Source organism: Dreissena polymorpha, chromosome 16, assembly GCF_020536995.1.
Source record: "Dreissena polymorpha isolate Duluth1 chromosome 16, UMN_Dpol_1.0, whole genome shotgun sequence".
Lineage (NCBI taxonomy): Eukaryota > Metazoa > Mollusca > Bivalvia > Myida > Dreissenidae > Dreissena > Dreissena polymorpha.
This window is the reverse complement of record NC_068370.1, coordinates 17,022,987-17,044,583: the sequence shown is the minus strand read 5'-3', so window position 1 is coordinate 17,044,583 and position 21,597 is coordinate 17,022,987. Positions and strand designations below refer to the sequence as shown.

General features: G+C 35.7%; 2 protein-coding genes across 6 annotated transcripts in view; both read left to right on the top strand.

The window, feature by feature from the left end:
- The first annotated feature begins 345 nt into the window (after positions 1–345).
- The window catches only part of LOC127862091 (uncharacterized), a 47,062-nt gene continuing 25,810 nt past the window's right edge, over positions 346–21,597 (top strand). Inside the window, exons 1-6 of one of the 4 annotated variants that reach the window (XM_052401056.1) lie at positions 346–639; positions 1,544–1,937; positions 5,179–5,869; positions 6,158–6,223; positions 7,084–7,109; positions 7,372–8,369. In XM_052401056.1, coding sequence (XP_052257016.1) covers positions 5,431–5,869; positions 6,158–6,223; positions 7,084–7,109; positions 7,372–8,369 — 1,529 coding nt within the window. In that variant the 5' untranslated portion in view covers positions 346–639; positions 1,544–1,937; positions 5,179–5,430. Of the gene's footprint in view, positions 640–1,122; positions 1,240–1,543; positions 5,870–6,157; positions 6,224–7,083; positions 7,110–7,371; positions 8,727–21,597 lie in introns of those variants that run through there. The other 3 variants (XM_052401053.1, XM_052401054.1, XM_052401055.1) reach the window with 3 other exon arrangements.
- LOC127862090 (uncharacterized) overlaps positions 14,649–21,597 on the top strand; it is a 32,486-nt gene continuing 25,537 nt past the window's right edge. The window contains exons 1-5 of one of the 2 annotated variants that reach the window (XM_052401048.1): positions 14,649–15,546; positions 16,548–17,238; positions 18,437–18,496; positions 18,677–18,702; positions 18,972–20,760. In XM_052401048.1, coding sequence (XP_052257008.1) covers positions 15,178–15,546; positions 16,548–17,238; positions 18,437–18,496; positions 18,677–18,702; positions 18,972–19,928 — 2,103 coding nt within the window. In that variant the 5' untranslated portion in view covers positions 14,649–15,177 and the 3' untranslated portion in view covers positions 19,929–20,760. Of the gene's footprint in view, positions 15,547–16,547; positions 17,239–18,436; positions 18,497–18,676; positions 18,703–18,971; positions 20,761–21,597 lie in introns of those variants that run through there. The other variant, XM_052401049.1, reaches the window with a different exon arrangement.

The following is a 21,597-nucleotide window of genomic DNA, read 5'->3' as shown; positions in this document are numbered from 1 at the left end:
CAGGGTGACAGTAAATTTTTCAACTTTCTCAAGTTGACAAATTTACTGTCACCCTGTCAGCCATGTAATATTTATATACTGTACAATAAGTAAGGTGGAATATCCTTGTGTAACGATCATTAAAGCTTTTTTCATCATTCTCGTTTTTCTTCTTACATATAATAATTCATAAATGATATTCCACATTGGCAATTACTCAATAGTATGTATTTATATATATCACAAACAATGAGTTGCGGTTAAGCATGCCTTAAACAATGAAAGGTCTTCTTCCTTAATTATCTTTTCTCAGAGCTGTGTTTCTTATTAAATAAATTCACCAATAATATAAATCATCGCCTTCCTTTACTGGAGTGTGTCATTATGTGGCAGGAAGTGTTGTAAACGAGAACTAAATCATTTTAAATATGCGTGTTAGTTAGCCAAACCGTTTGACAAAACTAAAAAAACTAAAACGTTCATGAGATGTATAAGAATTGAAAGAATGTTTGATGTTTCACGAAAGACGAACAAACTTAACCGAATTATACTATAAGAAAGGACCATCATGTATGATTATGAACCGTTACAAATGTGCATATAAAGGGTAATATGAGTGTAATCAACAACAGTGATTTGATAGAAATTCACACCTGCAAGGTACGCCTGTAGTATTTGCAATGCAATTCAAGCCGTGATAAAATGTAAGACAAAGTTTTGAACAAAGTTTTAAAACTCGAGAACTATGTACGCTTAAGTAGGAAATTACGTTGCGCTTGATAATTATGTCTGCCTTCATGATTGTGTTGTTATATTATAACTTAGGTTTACTTTATACGATTAAAGAATCAAACCACAGCCATTATACAAAGGAATCTGTCCGTGTAAAACCTAAAAGTGTAGAAAGGGACATATGGTATAACCACCAAATCACTAACTACCATAGCGTTTCCAATTATGGCTTATATTTCGTTAATTATTATACATGCATATAAACATTGAACAATTATCATTTATTCTCGCGTCAGGTTTTCCTAACAGCATACGCGTGCAATTTTATCCGATAGCAGACACTTAATATGAACGTGGCCATGAGCTGGTTGTATTCTCTTAAGATGTATTAGTTAAGTTCATATTGACACCGTTGAGGAAGTTTTAAACGTGCACGGTTTCCTCTACATATAAATGCAGAGGATGGCAAAACCACTGTCACAGATATGCAATGTTAACAAGTTTGAATGGTTTGCGATATGAACTTAGGTATTAGTGACATAATTTGTTACAGAAATATTATTATCGCGTTATGCAATTTTAAAAAATTACGTCGGTGAAAAAAACAACGTTATATTAACAGGATGCCTAATATTTAACTCGACGTATGTCAATGGCTAAATTAATTACATTCGATTTAATTTAAGAAATCTAACTCAACATTAAACTGTCGACCAGTTAAGTTTAAATTAATGAGAAAATCACATTTCATTACAACAAAAGGTGGAATTGAGTTTACATACTTTTAAAATATATATGAATTGAAATGAACAATATATTAATATTTTTTTAGTACAACATCGGAAAATAAGCCTTAAATGTCGGAGAGCGAGGATGACAAATACCGCACAGGGGAAGAGACTCTGTGGGAGGCGGCGTCGAGGAGCGACATCCCGTTGATAGTCAGGGTAAATGAGACGTATGAAAACGAAGACTACGACGACGCCGGTTGGTTTGAGGACGGTATGGAGCTCATGGTGGAAGGTACACGCTCGATCCCGTACGCTCGGGTCCGGGTTTTAGACGTACACGACGAAGAGCAGGCGCGAAAGGCGCACTACGACGATTTCGTGGAGGAGATGCAAATGTTCTTGGACCAGATGTACCTGATGCCTATGCACGTCCCTTTGAAATTGAAGCTGGTCACTCGACCAGGGAAACCAAATAAGTATACCTCAATAGCACAAGTGCGTATAGAGTGGAAGTGTTTGAGATTTTGTATTTAGTTTAGAATACGACTTTTTCCATAAATTCGTTAAGTTAGATATTTTCTGTTTTTGTTTATATTGTGTGCTATTTATGATAACGTACTCACATTTAACAATGTATTTAATCAGAACATTTACCACAGTTATCAAACAATGTCACTTGATAAAACGTTTTAAGATTTTAAAATTATTTTAACAATACTCAAAATCGAGTAATGTTTGCTTAGAAATACTTTTATTAGAGTCAATTATTGGGTAATTTCATTTGTCATGAAGTTTATTTATCGGCAAACGGATATATTTATTTATACTTTTAACTGACCAGTAGGATCTTGAGTACGGACAAAAATATTATCTACTATAAACTTGCAATTTATTTATTTTTTAAATACAGAGTGTCTAAAAAATAATTGTTTCTTTTGTCAATGTCACAGATTATTGGGCGATATAGGTTAAGATGTCACTAATTTCGGGCGACAACATGTGTAATATTAACATTTATTTAACGGTGATATGGTATACGCATAAAAATCATAAGAATCGGACTATATATTTCCCTAATAGAATTTCTTTATATACGCATACATACGTTTATAAACAATCTACATATGAATTGCTTCATTATTCACAATATTTACAAGGACGGGAAAGTTTATTGAACAATTTTAAGTATAGGAATACATTTTCAAAAGTGAAGGGGGCATATGTGTGTGAAACACAAAGCTAATTAGTTCTACGTGCTGTCTCATCATTCCCAGATTCTAGTAGAACAGTGGCCAATTACTGGCATAAGTATGTAAAATTAGTAAAGGAAACGTAGTAGTATGTTAGCCGTGATATACTTGCAATAGTATTATATAAGGCGCAAAAATACAAGTAAAAAAATCATGATCATTAACGTTATTCAATGAAGGTTTGAGATTAGTTTCGGACGCAATGGAATTTAATTTATACTAAGTGTTTTATTTGATTAGATTTTAAATGCAAAAGGATAAGTTTTAATGAAGATTTTCTTTTTGTTCCTAACAAAAGTTTGAAGTATCAGCTCATCTCACTGAAAGCGAATTCAACGACTAGAACAATATGAAATATGAACACTTGAGAGCAAGGTTGAAAAATTATTTTGTTCGCCTGCGTGTATCTTTCTTAACTTAAGAGTTTTTCAAATTACAATAGAGAGCTCAAAAGAATAAGATGAAGCGGAGTGAAAAGAATAACGAGTAATTGATTTAGAGTAATGTGTGCAATTATTTACATAAGCAAGTCGCTATAATTTTATATTGTGAAATTATTTATATGATAGTGTTCGGCTTTATTAGAAAAACGCTATTTAGGAATGTGGTCAAAACTTGCAAACTATTTTTTTAAGCACTATTATTTATATTGCATGTCATTCTTACAATTTTTATTGAAAATCACATTGAAAGATTTATCAACTTTGAAATTGACAACGGAAATGGGCCCCAGACACATTATATATTGTTCATTAAGGATTAATTAATTTTTGCCACAAAGTTTTCATTTATACACCAGGTTTTGTTTTTATTTGGACTCTGAATTGGCAAGAATGGATCACAATATGCTTTTATGATAAACAAGAAATAGGAATACTTGTTGACAATTGGACGGTTGAAATCAGGACATGCTCAAAAGTCAGTTTATGTGCTTCTAAGAGTGTGTATAAAATCCATTAAAGGGGCCTTTTCACAGATTTTGGCATTTTTTAACTTATTCATTAAATGCTTTATATCGATAAATGTAAACATTGGATCGTAAAAGCTCCAGTAAAAAACAAGAATAAAATTAAAAAAAGGAAAAGAACATTGCCCGGACCAGTTTTCGAACCAGTGACCCCTGGAGTCCTGCCAGAGTCCTGAAGTAAAAACGCTTTAGCCTACTGAGCTATTCCGCCGAGTACACATGCTGAACGTATTTTATACCTTATATAAGCAATCTTCGTAGTTTCACAAAATTTAACGACAAAAACAGAACTCTCCAAATTATTCAATCGTTTCGCGTTGCAACGCTTTATAATTTTTAGGTTTTAAAATCGTCAAAAGATGCATATAATGGCTCTATTAGACCATGGTAAATGTTCAGTATTACTGTTTCCTCACAAATATCATAACTAAAACGAAAATTTGCGAATTTGAAACAACTTTTTTCAATTTTGTCAATTTACCAAAGCGTGAAAAGATCCCTTTAAACATACTGGCAAACATGTTCTCGTGTAGAATGGACAGTGCTACATGAACAACCTTGGTAGAGCATAACACATGAAATGCGAAGGAAAAGTACTGCAGTGCATCGGTTTGTAGATGTTTCGATGTGACGATGATGATCAATCTACTGGCGTTATTTATGGTTAACTGTTAGTTACCTGGTACCTGTACCCAGTAAAACTTATTACCGAATATACTGAAAATATGAAAACTTAACCACTTTTTTTAAGTAATGTAATATACCAGTCGTGATATTTTAATCAATATAAACTAATACTAATACTTGTAAGAAAAATACGGTATTTTAGAACTTTTTTTTTTCGTCATTCGTGGTTGACGGTACCTTAAAGATTAATAAATGAAACATAAAACATAGAGATCCAACTATTGGACACTACACTTTCATAAAAAGTATTCAGATTTTGTTGTATCCAAATTCAATATTTTTCCACAGGAGCATTATGAGAAAATAATAGTATAATGACCTGACTTTTTACATGACAATCTTATTTACTGCAATGACAAACGATCCCTTATGACTGATTTATTTGAATTTTGAATTTATTAAAAATTTTGCAATTTGTGGGATAAAATTTAAAAAGTCAGATAAATGGAACAACTTATGCACGCTGGTATCTCTGATTTTAGAATGTCGCTTTGAATGTATTGTATTGTTTGAAAAACTGAGTTTGATGAACATTTGGAAAGTATACACATAGAAACCATATTGTTTCACCTGTATTGTAAAGTTGAACGGGACATGCAATTAATACTACTACAATAACGCTGGCATGTAAATATCGGACACAAAACGCTATTTAAATAAATGTATGCAACCGAGATTCTTAAAGACATAAGTTCTTGTCGAGTATTCGTCCCTAACTTACTGAAACGTACACATAGAAACGAACACAGAAGAGAAAAATCAGAACGCGGAGTTTACATTTAAATGCAAAGAATAGTTATTGTATGCCCATGATGTCATCTTCCTTTTGCAGGTGATAGAGGACATGCCGATGAAGCTTCTGGTCAACCGAGATGTGATATCGATACCGCCTGGTGGCGGTCACAACACACTGGTTCCGGCAAACACGGTGCTCACCGTCAAGCGCGTGTTCACTTGCTCTATCGATAAGGCGCGCTATCTTCAATGCTCATTTGCATCGCAGCATGTGTCATTTAAGGAGACGTTACGCGTGCAGTTTAGTGCCATCGGCAACGACTCTTTGTACACTATGCACTATTGACAGATGACCAACGTGTTTCCCACAGTATTTGAGTTTCTGAATCCGAAACCGGACGACGTTGTGCATTATGTCGATTACGAAGCCAATGCCGCACTCACCATAGCAGAAGGTCCGTTGGAGATACTGGGCATCGAACGCCTTAACGTTGTCCTCGCCTGGAAAAGCCAACAGGAAGCAAAATCGTATAGTACATTGGTCATACCGGAGTCCCGCGCAAAGACGTTAATGGTTCAGAAACGTCATTTTAAGGACAAATTTATTAAGAACAACTATATGCATAGAAAGTATACGGCGTGCACGCATCTGGACTTTGTCTCTGAAAAGTTGTATTTGATACCGCAGGATCCACCGAATGCTGTGTGTCTGAAAAGTCCAAATCTTTTCTTCTTTGACCCGAATGCTGGTCGACTCCGCATGGCAAAGAATGGCATCATATTTAATCGTAAGTCAAATAGCCAACAAATATACAATCGTAAACATTCTTAAAACGAATATGTTTTGTTTTACCTTTCTGTATCGAACAAAGCACGAAATCTGGCTTCTTTAAGATAGTTAAAGACGTAAACATTATAAAAGGGACTTTTTTCGGTGTCATTCGGTCTCTCTGTCCGTCGCTATAATGCTATATTCTTATCGATACCTCAAAATCAGTACAATGTATAAAGCTATACGATTTAAATTAATATACTTGTTTGTCAAATACGATACCTAATAATGTTTCTGTTTGCAGCCTCCTCTGATGAAGAATCATACGACAGCGACGACGTCTACGCAGACATAGCGCCCCCTATACCAGGTAAAAGACTGGCTAGTTTGCGTGTTGGAAGGCTATTGGATTGCATATCATGAATGGTTTTGTGTTTGTTGTGTTTGCGGTGTATTGAATGTCATGTATATATCGCGATTGATTTTGTGATATACTAGATTTATTTAAACATCATGTATGCCAGGTGTATTAGATATCGAGAAGGGATTTTGTGCATATAATAGTTAACCCATTTATGCCTAGCGTCTATAAAAAAAAAGCCTTGGCATGATGCGGCGTCTCATCAGGGTCTGCGCTGTTTGCTTAAATGAATTTCTGTTAGAAATATTCTAAATATAGAAATAAATATACCAGACATCCCTAATTTTGGAAATAAATTAATCCAATTTAGAAGGATGGGAGAGTCCACTAGGCATAAATGGGTTAATGCCATGAATGTATAATGCGTGATATCAATTGAATGTCATTACTTATGTAGTGTGTGTGATGTGTAGTGAATTCCATGAATGTGCGTTGTGTGAGGTATCTTGAATCCTATGAATAGCGTGTATGTGAGCCGTAAATAGGAAGTGCCATTAGTGGATGTCTTGTCATGTGTATTGAGTTGAGCCGCGCTCTATGAAAAGGGGTGTTTAATGCAGTCCGCACAGGCTTATCAGGGATGACACTTACCGCCTAAACTGTATTCATTCTAAGATGAGACTTTCTTTAAAAAATAAATATCATAAAAGCGGAATGTGACGTCCATGATTACGCACGTGCATTAAACCCCCTTTTCATAGAGCACGGCCCAATGTTATTTATATATCGTATGGACTTCATAAGATCTCGTGCAAATTAAACTATATATGTCTGCTCGTAATTAATTTTCCTCTGTTGCCATTTTTCAGAACGAATTCCAATCACCTGTCCTCAGGTAATATCAACTACAGGATAGTTATTGTGTTTTTTTCTTTCTGTTATTTCTTATATTGTTTTGTTTTTGTTTTGTTATCGTTGTTCAAAAATATTTTACTATTTGTTTTTAAGTATTTAGCTATATGTTGAATGTTGTTTATTATTACTTGATACTATCAAGGGATACTGGTGTTAAGCATATAAACGTATTTGGAGTAATAATAATGTTGTGTTTATTATTATACAATTATTAAGCTGCTTTTTCCTTATCATTGTGACAGGCTTTACAGAATGTTAAAAAGAAACTCGGTTTTTTTCACAAGATTCACGATGAAATCAAGTCCTTATTTAAAAGAAAAGGGAAAAGTCGACGGAGAAAAAGGCGAGGTGAACAAATGCGAGAACCCGGTGAATGTCCAAGCAATCCCTTGTACAGGCGTTCAAAATCTATGTCTGACATCGACAAACTAGACGACAACGCTATCTGGAATGTCAAAAATATCAGGACTATGGCTTACAGGAAACCCTCCGCTCCACCTCCTGTGTGCAATGACCCACAACACAGCAATATACCTAAACGAAGCATTCCATCTACACTGAATAAGTTCACCTCCAGCTTTCTAACTGAGAGCTTCATGAAACCTACCCCAAGAGTTCCATCCATACCAAGCAAGAGTAAATCCGAGTCCAGCTCTCCAACTGACGCATACACTACAAAAACCAACAGCTTCTCACCAACACTGAGCAGGAGTCGATCCGCCTCAAGATCTCCGTCTGAAATACGCAGGGAATCGCGCCCCCTTTCGGCATTAGTGTCCTCCCACAACGACGAGGAATCTGATATCTGCATAATTCCGTGCCCCTCGGTACCTCCGCGACGTTCCGCAAGAGCTCCGAGAAGCCCTGCACCACATAGGCCGCCGCCACCGATTCCGCTTGACGGTAACAATAGAAACCACCTGATTGCTAACGCCGAACCTTGTGACCATCCCGAAGCACTTCCGGTAACTACCCACTCCGAAAAAGCCAACGAGAACGCAGGGTACGCAACGATATCGCAGAAACGCATGGAAAGTATCCTGTGCCCCGGACAAACGAGTGAAGACTTTTACAAGTATTCCGTTATTGAACTATACCACCTGTTGAAGCACTTCAATCTTCATGACATCGCTAACATTTGCTACGATTACCGTTATGATGGGAAGTACTTCGCAAACGTAGATGTTCAGGAGCTCCTTCAAGATCAACCGTTCAGTGCCTCTAACATTCAGATACTGAAGTTTAAAAAGCTCCAGGATGGATGGCGTCCTAGTACTTACACTTAGTGCGCGTCGCAAAGTTACGCTATCCATTACATTTATATACGCCTTAAACGGCAATATTGGATGACTGAAATAGATTGATAAATATTTAAAGAGCATAAATCATTATGTTTGATTCACCTTATAATTATAATGCAGTTCAATTACAACTCAAAATCTACAATAATGACTAAGTAAAAACTATTGCATCCATTCGTATTCTTGCGGGTCTTTTTATTGAAATATATGCTGTTTAGGACGATTTGCAGTCCCATTTGCATGAGGCTTGCCTTATAAGTACACAATTGTTGTATGTTATAAATACAGAAATAATGCGTTGGATAAGTTTCCTTATATGCTGTATATTTGCAAACATTACATCGTCTTAAAAATATATATTGAAACTAATGTTCTATTTCTGACTATATGTAATGACAATGCATCATTGTTTTGACATTGAAGATACATATACTCAGTAGTGGGATGAGATATTCTATTTAAAAAAGACAAAATTAATTAAGTGTGTGCCGTCACGATTAACATTTATCGGTATATCCGCGCATGCACGGGAAATGAATTTAAGGAACAGCAATTTTAAATAATTAAAATTGACATGCCTTGGTTTCTTGGCACAAAATACGATGTCATTGTAGTCGTTTAAACTAACTGTTTTAAGTCAGAAAATGTCATATTAATGCGCGCTATTTATAAGCTTAAATATATATTAATTTAGATTAATATTAGTATCATTTAATATAATTAACTTAAAAGTTGATCATTATTAAAAGCAGTGGGATTAAAACTTTTGAAACCGACAAATACATTAATTCTTTTCACCTTGGAAATGTTTGAAGTACATTTAATTTTAACGACATTCGGGTTTGATTTAATTTGCAAGTGCATTATATTAAAAAGAATTGATCTGATCATCAAAAGAATTAAATTAAATATAATTATCGCTTTTTTCATGACCACTGGGCTCCCGGCGCGTTCACGAATGCGAATTCTGCTAAATCGGGATTTTTTCTATCTTTCTTCGCGACGATCCGTGACCAGTCCGTGTCTGATATTAACGGTCTGCAGCTTCCTGGAATGTGCCTGTAAAGAATTAAAATACTACGGCCTTCAAATTTAGAGTTGTTCAATGCGGACGCCGAATGTTCTGGACCCATCGCAATGGAATCGGCATCGTAAAGAAAACTGCGAGGTTTCTGTACGCTTTATCAGCCCCGAGCGGATCCTGCATGATGCGGAATGAATCCAGAGAACTCTAAAAAGATGATTGGTGTAAACCGCAACGTATTGTACAAGAATCTGCAAATACATGCCCACATTTATCTGAAATTACATGGACAAAGTAGCATTTTGTTATCGGCAACCCATCGGGGCTGGAGTGGACAAAAACCTATTAATTAATAATGAACTAAGGGATCACACGAAGCTTATGGTGTGATAGTCATCCTGGTGTTATTTCACCATTTTCGGTATAATTTAAACTTTCGAATCATTCATGTTGTACTGTTCTGTACGTGGAGTTCCAATCTTTTAATTCCTTTTTTCTAGCTTAAATCGCAGTGTTCAAATCTCTGCTCAAGAGGAATGAACGAAATGTTCAGAAGAAAATGTAACGAGAAATACACAAATGCATTGTCTCAGTGGTTGTATAACAAAATTCTAGTATATTCAGTGCTCCAGCTAGGCCTAAATTGAAGGGCGCCGCGCCCTGCCCTCCCGAACCTCCGCCCTGCCCTTCCCAGGGCCCCCCCCCCTGCCCTAAAAAAAAATATTTTTTTTTACATATGATGATTAATAAATCTCTTTATTTTTACAATACATTGTAATTAATGTATACCTCATTGTAGACATTATATTTTAATTGTTTAATAATAATGGGAATAATATATTCTAACAATTATTAATAACATATAAATTAACATGCAAGTGGAAACATTCCAGAAATGGCCGCGCGCTCGAAAGTGCCCTTTTGACAAAATACAGCGAGTCCAAAGTGCCCTTTTGACAAAAAGCCCCACCTGCCCTTTTCAAATCCTACCTGGAGCACTGATTATTATAAGTAAAGTGAGTTTAAAATATTTATTGTTTTCATAATCGTTTACTTATGTTATTAGTTATAACTAAATCGTCGTGGAACAAAACGTATTGGTCCTTGAACTGGTTTATGTACTTGAACATACAACAGAGAAACAAATCAACATCCGCGGTTGCGCATATTTTTATCACGAGTTCTGATGCTTGAAAGTGAAATGTTTTCATTATACAATTACTGCTCCTTGGCTAAGAGTGTACGCCTCGCGATTGAACTTGCAGGAGGCAGATATGCTGAGTGCAGTACTAAACCGCACAAGTGTGAATAACTAGTTAGTTGTTTAAACCGATGATCGGAAAGTGATTTTGTTTCAATACGCATTTGAAACTTCTTCGCTTAGTGTACGACTTGCGGGGGAACTTGAAAAACATTGATTAGCCGCGAGCAGTACTTGAACGCTCAAATATCTGTAGACCTGTTCAAGTGACCGTAAAATGACAGGTTCTTAACATTTCCATCCAAAAAATATTTGACTATTGGTCTCGATAGGTTTTATAATTATAACTTTGTTCGTGGCATTTTTCCTAACTAATTAATCCTTATATCTTAAAACGAATTCGCATTTTAATATTTCGCTGTCATGAGTCATGCATACCGAACAATTAAACGCACACTTATCGGGATTTGACGGTTCTTTATCGCTGCCGTGAACGGCCAAATTAATTAAATGTTGTGCTTGGCGTAGATCTGGTTCGTTATCTTTAATTGGGCCATACAAAATATTAATAGATTGACCTAATATTTTAATCGATGCATGCATGGGTATGCGCTGGATATTCATTAGATAAAACTTCGAATCTTCAGCAGCAAACATCAATTTATGCGCAATGGTCTGCATCAAATGTTCAAATTCAAAGGATTTGACTATTGGTATATCTCAATATATTTTATAATGTATTAAAACTTAGTTCGAGTTTTTTTTCTAACCAATTTACCCTTATATCTTTGAACGAATTTGCATTTTAATATTTCGCTGTCATTAATCATGTATTCCGAACAAGAAAACGCACACTTATGGTGACTTGGTGGCCCTCTATCGCTCCCGTGAACGACCAAATAACTGAAATGTGGTGCTTTGAGTAGATCTGGTTCGTTATCTTAAAGGCCTGGTGACCAGTGTGAGGAACTTATACGACCAGGGTAAATGTTTATACAATATCATTAAGCTAAAACTAAATTATAAATGTTTTGTATGTTTTTAAACTCTTTGCTTTGTAATTTGCGCATGAGACATCCAAATTATTAATGGATTGACCTACTTGTAATCAATGCATGCATAGGTATGCGCTTGATATTCATAAGATAAAACTTCATCAGCATGCATCATGGTATGCGCAATAGTCTTCCTCAGATGTTCAAATGATAATACATAGATATGCGCTAGATCTTCATCACATGAGAAAATCAGAATGCATTGTTATGCGCTTAATCTTCATCAAATGTTCAAAGCTTAATAAAAAATATAGTCACACTATCTTCTTCAGATGTTAAAACAAAAAAAGTATAGCTTTGCATAAGCTCGTTATAATATATATTTAAATAATAATGCATAGCGTAGCATACAATCTTTATCATGTGTTCAAATAAGAATAGCTACAATAAAGCTTCAAGAGTGTGCAATAACTTTTGCATCAGATCTTCATCAAATGTGTACATCAGACTGTATAGCTTTTCACTAGATTCATCAGGTGTTCAAAATAAAATGCATAGCTTTGCGCTAGATCTTCGTCAGATGTGTATCTCAGAATTTTATAGCTTTGTACTAGATCTTTATCAAGTGTTCAAAATAGAATGAAGAGCTATGTGCTAGATTTTCGTCAGATGTTTAAATCACAATTCATATTTAAATAAACATGCACTTTCTTATCATCAGATGCGCACATCAGAGAGAAAAGCTATGCGCTAGATCTTCAAATGAGAATGCGTAACGTGAGATCTTTATCATATGTGAAAATGTGAATACGGGCACATTAATAATTTCTGTTGTATAACAACGCAAAACAAGTTCCAAGTTTAGCATGTTCAGATTTAGCTCTCATTGAATTTAAATAAAATGCAATCCAATCAAATTTGCTAATAAGCATGTATATTTATATGGACTGAAGAGGCTTTCTATCCAGAGTTAACTTGAAAGATCACATAAAATTTGATTCTTAGCCATGATTTTTTCTAAATTGATTCAATATGGTAAAACCGAGCGCATACATTAACAAAGTTCAAATATTTGTGTTCGTGAGACGGTACCTTCTTGTTTGGTAGTCATTAAGGACAGATGATTTGGATACAGCGATTGCTTTCCTACAAAGTACTTAACATTCAGTTTTTAAATGGATTGAGTAACCAACCACTTGTCAGCCCAATAATTTGCAAGATTTGTTTTAAGATTAGTAGCATCATCAATAGAATTTTCGGCATTTATAAATATCGAACTCTAACTTGTAAATAGTTGAAGGAGACAGTGAATATCACAAACAATAACTTATGAGCATACAAGAAAAAAACGGGCCTTAATATAGACCCTTGTGGAACATCTCCACAAATACGTCCGATTTGCAGCAGGTGATTTCGACAAATTTACGTATGTACTAAAAAGTGTTTTAACCACGAATGTAAATTACCCGAGACACCACATAGTTCAAGCTTATTAATAAGTCCTTCGTGCTTTCCTTTATTAAATGCCTTTGAAATGTGACAAAATAAAACGGCTCTTACCTATTGTATTTTTTTTCCTTTATAAAAAGAATACTCGATTGAAAGTAGATCTCTTTCGATATAAAACCGGACATTAATGATTGGTTAGCATGTCAATAGCCCTAAAAGTATTGAAGATGTATTTTTTTAAGACAATTTCTTACAAAACTAAGGAAGGAGGGTGATTTATTAATAGTTTTTCTTCATTCTTAAGATCAGACCCTTGATGAGTTGTTCATTTTGTTTGCTACTTTCTATTGCATGGGATCACGCACAGAAAAAAAAACAGATTTCCAAGTAGATGGTCCATTTAATCTGCGATTTCTTTTAATAATCTGCCTTTTATTTGGTCCGGTCCACAGGCATTTCCGCGTTTTACAACTTTGAACAAATGACAATTCATGAGACCTCTTGACTATTAATGGTGAAGTCGTCTAGGGTGGGGCAGTTTACCTCTTAGGAAATTAAAAAATGAATAAGTAAACTGGTTATAGCTAGAGTAGATGATGCTTTAAAAAGGAATAACGTTTGTTTGCATATGGTTCACTTTATACCATTATACATTAATGGCGACACTTCGTTTATGGGAAACATAACAGGTGTTTTGTTTTGTGAATTTTTAAGAAGTTTTCAGGAGTCGGTAGAGTAGTGATAATGTTCACATAATTTTCACACATTATTATGGTAATCAAACTGAACGTTCTTCGTTGATTTTACCACACGTTCAACAAACTTCAGTTCCTGGGGATAAATGTGTCATTAACTGTATTATTAACGAAGCCATGGATTTCTTGTATGCACGTTTACGGCGACGGATTACCTTGTAATGTTGCCTATGTGATTCATCTGCTCTTATATGAAAGATTTTGAATTGTAATGCAGTGTCACAGAATGACACAATCACTCCAATCAAAGTATCGCACAATGTTTTTTTAATTGTTTGTAGTCGCCAACTTGTATAATGTATTTGGTGTTCGAAATAACATCCAGATTTTCTATTGAGGTTATCAGTATGGGACACTGATACACAACTTGGTAGTGGTGATCCGTGTTTGATAGAAGTTTTCACCTTCAAAGCATTAATGTACTGCTTTCAATACTGTAAACTACTTACTTGATTGTATAGTAAAGCTAAGGGTGATACACTGACTCGAGCTCTCATAAAGCTTATTTAAGACCTTAAAAAGTCCCTACTACTTTTCTGTTTCTTCATTCTTGTGTTTCATTTATTGTTCTACTGTATATCTATATTTGTTACCCTGCCACCATAAGACTCATTGCAACTACGGACACTATGCAACTCTTTCATCGTTATTTTTCTCCTTCGTGTAAGCAATTAAAAATAAATCACTGTTCAATACCACCTTTTTGGTATGCACGTACACCTGGTATCAAATGACAGGTCCTCATTTTGAACGTTGCGTTGAACAAAGAGTTCGTATGGCTGTTATCGCTTATACTGCATGATAAGTTGCTAAGTGCATATTAAAATCATTCAGGAAGTTTTAATCATGAACAGTTTTCTCTATATAAATAGCTGACTGAAAAATACCTGTGACTTAACTACTGTGGTTACAAAGTTAGAATGGGTTTAAAAAATGCATTGAACTATGGATTTAACACAATATGAGCATTTAACAAAGTTACGGATTATATTCTTCAAAGATACTACTGCTATCAGATTGCAGTAATATTGTATTCGCTTGTTGTGCAGTTTTTATAAATAGAGTCGGTAAAAATTCTTGTTATATAGGCTTAAGCAAACTCTATGACGTGATGGTATAATTTATTCAATTCAAGTTAATAAATCACACGATGTTGATCTTATTTTTCAAACTTTTGAAGACTGATCTGAATGAACATAAGGTAATACATAGATATTTCAACATTATATATAATTGATTTAACAAACGTTTACGGGTAATGAAAGTTCGATTTAATGAGGTAAAACTATTAAAGATACGAACAATATCTGAAATAGACTTAACATGTCGGGCAGTCTGGATGACAACTATCACACACCGGAAGAGACTCTGTTGGAGGCGGCGTCAGGCAGCGACATTCCCATTATAGTCCGCATCAATGAGACGTATCAAAACGAGGACTATGACGACTCCGGTTGGTTTGAGGACGGCCTAGAGATATTGGTCGAAGGGGTTCGCTCGATCGCGTACGCCCGAATACGGGTTTTAGATGTACATAACGAAAAAGAAGCGCAAAAGGCGCACTATGACGACTTCGTGGCGGAGAGGCAAATGTTCTTGGACCAGGTGTACCTAATGCCTATGAACGTCCCTTTGACATTGAAGCTTGTCACCAGACCAGGAAAATCAACAAAGTATACTTCAATCGCTCAGGTGCGTATGTATTGTGTTAAGTGGTTTACTTAAGTGTTGTTTGTACACGCGCTAACTTATAGAACCCGGGTGGGTATCCATCCGTCGGCGTTTATGCGTGTTGGCCACAATACAGGACACCTGGGGTTTCTTCCGGGTACAGCGGTTTCTCGCATCAGCTCAAAGCCATACCATAATGAATATACTTTATTAAAACCCTAAATAGTTAGAAACTACAGCTATTGTTTAAACATATCGGTTCCTTGTTTTTCATCCTATCGTGTAGGATGTTTACCATAACACGTTTATTAAAATAAAAATAGTAACCATTAAATGTTTTTCTTTCATTATGTGTTAAGTAATGAAAACGACGTGAACCCGTAATTAAATTACGATTAATGTGAAACATATATTAAATATGTGTCATTAAGAGGCTAATAATATAGCTAACCCACACTGTACACAACTACTTCAAAACAAATATTCAAATATATAATATGTAAACAAACGAGTTGCAACGTGATCATAATGGCATTACATTGATCTTACATATTTATATGGACGCCCATTGCAAATGTGACCCAATTTGTTAATCTGAACTACTGTATTACCAGCCCTCGATCACCAGTAACAGCTGAACTCAACCTTTGAACATGCACTGTTAAGAAAAAGACTTATCAATACCACTTAGTTCACCTTTCAAAATAAGACTTATTTAAGGACCATGCGTCTATTCAATCGATGTTGAAACAGCATGACATGTATTTGTCGCATACCTTTGCTAAATTGAAGTTGAAATGATCATTGAATGCAATAATCATAATAACGGTGAGGGCTTGGGAATAGTAAAACGGATACTTAATTCTATGTTTATAATGGGTACTTGACGATATTTTATATTTTTTAATTAGTCAAATCGCTAGAATTCAACATGTGTAATAGAGAGTCTCGGATCATTGAAAAGTCTGTTTTATCTGTTAAGCTGCCCATCACTTACTAATAGCATTATCCCCATTTTTCAGGTAATAGAAGATATGCCGACAAAACTTCTGGTCCACCAAGATGTGATTTCGATCCCGCCCGGCGGCGGTCAGAACACTTTGGTTCCGGCTAACACGGTACTCACAGTTAAGCGCGTGTTTACGTGCTCTATCGACACGGCGCAATATCTCCAGTGCTCGTTCCAGTCCCAGCACGTGTCATTCAAGGACACGTTACGCGTGCAGTTCAGCGCCATCGGCGACGACACTCTTTACACAATGCGCTACTTGCAGATGGCCAACGTGTTTCCCACAGTGTTCGAGTTTCAGCATCCCAAACCGGACGACGTTGTGCACTACGTAAACTACGAGGCCAATGCTGCGCTCACAATTGCGGAAGGTCCGCTGGAGCTGCTGGGTATAGAACACCTAAACGTTGTCATCGCCTGGAAACGCCAACACGAAGCAAAATCTTACAGTACGTTGGCCATACCGGAGTCTCGCGCAAAGACGCTGATGGTTCAGACACGTCATTTTGATGATAAATTTATTAAGAACAACTATATTCAAAGAAAGTTTACGGCTTGTACACATCTGGATTTTGTCTCCGACAAGTTGTATTTAATACCACAGGATCCACCGAACGCTGTGTGTCTGAAAAGTCCAAATCTTTTCTTCTACGACCCAAAAGCATGTCGACTCCGCGTGGCAAAAGACGGCATTACATTCAATCGTAAGTAAAATAGACAACAAATGTGCGATCGACGACAAAACGAATATATCTTTCATCATCAAAATTAACAACGAAACAAGCTTGTCCCTTTACGAAAGAAAGAGTTGTTAATATAATAAAAGAATTAAGGATTTTTAGAGTTTAGTATAACACTTCGTTCTCTCGTCCTTAATATTATTCCATCAATCCATCGTACCTGTCTCTAGGTCGCATTTTATTATTTATTACACGTTGTAGCCTAAATGAGACGAGATGGCCCGCAAACAAACCTGATGAAGGGCTGTTTGTTATGATAAATAATAATTGTGCACACCAGGGCGGCGTGTCATACTCACTACTGTTATGGCTACCTCGATTCATTTTTTTATTTTAAAGTTTATATATCAAACACAAGTGCCCACTTTGAAAAAAAAAAGGTGGCGTTGTTTGTATGATGGCCTTTTGTCAAAAAAGGCATTGTGGAAAGCATGACATCATTTTATCCTTTGCTACAGGCAAATAACAGCCGTTAAACAGAAAAAGCTTAAATAGCTCATATAACATAAATAATGGTCGAGACCCATTTTACATAAATTTACCTTATTTGAGAATCTCATATATTTTTGAAAAATGTGTGGGCTTCGTTTTTTACCATGTTTTTCCACGTTTTAACTCATTCTATAGAAAGTTTATCTACATTAGGTACAAATAATAATGAGCTAAATTCGCAAGGTTATATATATTTATTAAGATTTAAATGGCCACACATCTTATTTTCAGTTTTGCGATATTTTTATGTGAAACTTAAAAGTAAAAAGTTGTTTAATACCCATGGAATAGTTGAGTTCAGATTGTGGTTTATTTAAGTCCCATTAACACCCAAAATTAATGAATATTTCGCAAAATATTTCGTAGTTCTAATCGTGCTTCCGACCCTACGCCGAGCCAAACTCGCGTTCTCTCGTAAATGTTCGGATCTCGTCGCCGGAAAATTCACATTTAATAAATTGTCACACAAAAAATAAAAACAAGCGATATGTATCTCGTTGAAATTAGAATCTATGTTACAATTCCACATCTAGCGCTGAAAATTTGGCTATTGCTATAAGGAACACTAATTTTTGATGGGTTATCTTTATTTTGCGAAATATTTGTTGGTTTGTCTTGTTTATAGGGCTTTAATGCAGGCGATGTATACCTAAGATGTTTGTGTTTGCAGCCTCCACGGATGAAGAATCGTACGACAGCGACTACACGGAAATAGCGCCCCCTATACCTGGTAAGAGAAGTGCTTGTGATATGTGGGAAATGAATGTCATTAATGGACAAATACGGTATTTAATTAATTTTCTCTGATTTACATAAATTGTATCCATGTTGGATGCCGTTCAGAAGATCACATGCGAATCAACTAGTTTTATGTTCTTGTAATATATTTTCCTCTGTTGCCATTTTTCAGAACGAGTTCCAATCACCTGTCCTCAGGTAATATCAACTACAGAATAGTTAGTGTTTTATTGAATGTTTTTACGTGTTATTGATGTTATTTTTGTATTGTTATTTATCATTTTGTTTACAGTTGTTTAAATAATTGTATATAACTGTTTTAAAGTAAATAATAAGCTTCTACTTTTTGTCGTTAATCATTTAATTATATCAATGGATAACTGTGATCAATTCAATAGTGAGAGTAATGTTATTGTTGCATATCTTATTGTGTCATGTAAACTGTGTTTTTCTTATCTTTGCGATAGGCCTCGGAGATCTCTAAGAAGAAAATCGGCCTGTTTCACAACGTTCACATGGAAATCAAGAGCTTGTTTAAGAAACGTTTTAAAAGTCTACGTCGCAAAAGACGAGGAGAACAAATGCGAGAACCAGGCGGGTATCTTAGCAATCCCATGTACAGGCGTTCAAAATCTATGCCAGACAATCGACTTGACGACTCTGACAACAACGCAACCGGAAACGAAAGACGAAAAAAATACAGTACCATGGGGTATCGAAGACCTCCGGCCCCACCCCCAGAGAGCGCTGACTCCCAGAAAATCACGATATCTACAAAAAGCGTTTTATCAACATCGAGTATATCCAACTCAAAGTCTCCAACTCAGCCATGCTCTACACCAACAACAAGCGCTCCATCTACACTGGGCTCTCTGGCTTCGACGCGCAGAGAAATGCGCCCCCTGCCGGAAATAGTTTCCACTCACAGCGACGAGGATTCAGATGAGTATATAATTCCATGTCCCTCGGTACCTCCGCGACATTGCCTATCAGCTCCCAGTAGCCCTGCGCCACATAGGCCGGCGCCGCCGATTCCAAGAGACAATAGCCATGGTGATCATATGATTGTTTCGAGTGACCATGCTAGCACCGAAACACTTTTGGCCTATGATCAATCCGAACACGCCCGTGAGAAACCAGGGTATGCGACGATATCTCAGAAAGACATGCAAAGTATTCTGGGCCACGGAAGAACGTGTAAAGACTTTAACAACTTGTCCGTTATTGAACTATACCACCTTTTAATACACTGCAACCTTCAGGACATCGCTAACATTTGCTACGAGCAACTTTTTGATGGGAAGTTCTTCGCAAACGTAGATGTTCAGGAGCTCCTTCAAGATCAACCGTTCAGTGCCTCAAACATTCAGATACTAAAGTTTAAAAAGCTCCAGGATGGATGGCGTCCTAGTACTTACACTTAGTGCGCGTCGTAAAGTTACGCTATCCATAAATTGATAAACGCCTTAAAAGGCAATATAGCATAACTGAAATAAATGGATAAATATTTAAATAATATAAATCATATTGTTTGATTCCCATTATAATAATAGTGCAATTCAATTTCAACTCAATAATCTACAATAATGGCGAAGTAGAAATTGTTACATCTGTTCGTATACTTGCGGGTCTTTTTAATTATGCTGTTTAGGACGAATTGCAGTCCCATTTGCATGAGGCTTGCCTTATAAATACACAATTGTTGTATGTTATAAATACAGAAATAATGCGTTGAATAAGTTTCCTTATATGCTGTATATTTGCAAACATTACATCGTCTAAAACAATATGTAAAATGTTCTTATTCTGACAATATGTAAGGACAATGCATCATTGTTTACAACTGACATTGAAGATAAATATACTGAGTAGTGGGATGAGATATGCTATGTAAAAAAGACAAAATTAATTAAGTGTGTGCCGTCACGATTAACATTTATCGGTATATCCGCGCATGCACGGGAAGTGAATTTAAGGAACAGCAATTTGGGATAATTAAAATTTACATGCCTTGGTTTTCTTGGCACAAAATACGTCATTGTATTCAATTGTGTAAACAAACTGTATTAAGTCAGAAAATTTAATATTAATGCGCGCTTCATAAGGTGAAATATATATTAATTTAGATTAATATTAGTATCAATTATTATAAAAGTTGATCATCATTAAAAACAGTGGTGTTAAATCTTTCAAACCGTCATATACGTTCATTCTTTTAATTTTTTGCAATTTTTGAAATACATTTAATTTTGACGACATATACGTTTCACGTTTTATTTAATTTGCAAGTGCACTCTGTTTAGAAGTATTGATCTGATCATCAAAATAATTATTGTCATGAACGGGTTGTTTTTTTTTCATGAAAACTGTTGTCCACTAGACTCCCGACGGGTTCACGAAAGCGAATTCCGCTAAATCGGGATTTTTCTATCACTCTTCGCGACGATCCGGGACCATTCGGTGTCTGATTTTAACGCTTCTGCAGCCTTCTGGATTGTGCCTGTTAAGAATTAAAAGTTGTTCAATTTGGACGCCGAATGTTCTGGCCCATCGCATTTGAATCGGCATCGTACAGAAAACTGCAATGTTTCTGTTTGCTTTATCAGCCCCGAGCGGATCCTGCATGATGAGGAATGAATCCAGAAAACTCTAAAAAGATGATTGGTGTTAACCGCAACGTATTGTACAAGAATCTGCAAATACATGCCCACATTTATCTGCAAGTACATGGACAAAGTAGCATGTTGTTATCGGCAACCCATCGGGGCTGGAGTGGACAAAAACCTATTAATTAATACTGGAATAAGGGATACCACAAAGTTAATGTAATAATCACCCTGGTGTAAAATAACCATTTTCGGTAAAATTTAACTTTCGAAGCATTTTTGTTGTACTGTTCTGTACGTGGAGTTCCAATAATAAGATTACAATAGTGTTGTTGTTTTTTTAAGCTTAAATCGCATTATAAAACTGTCTACTTAAGATGAATGAACGAAATGTTTAGAAGAATATGTAACGAAAAAAATACGTAGTCTTGGTGGTTTTATAACGAAATTCTAGTATTATTAAAAGTAAAGAGTTTAATATATTCAT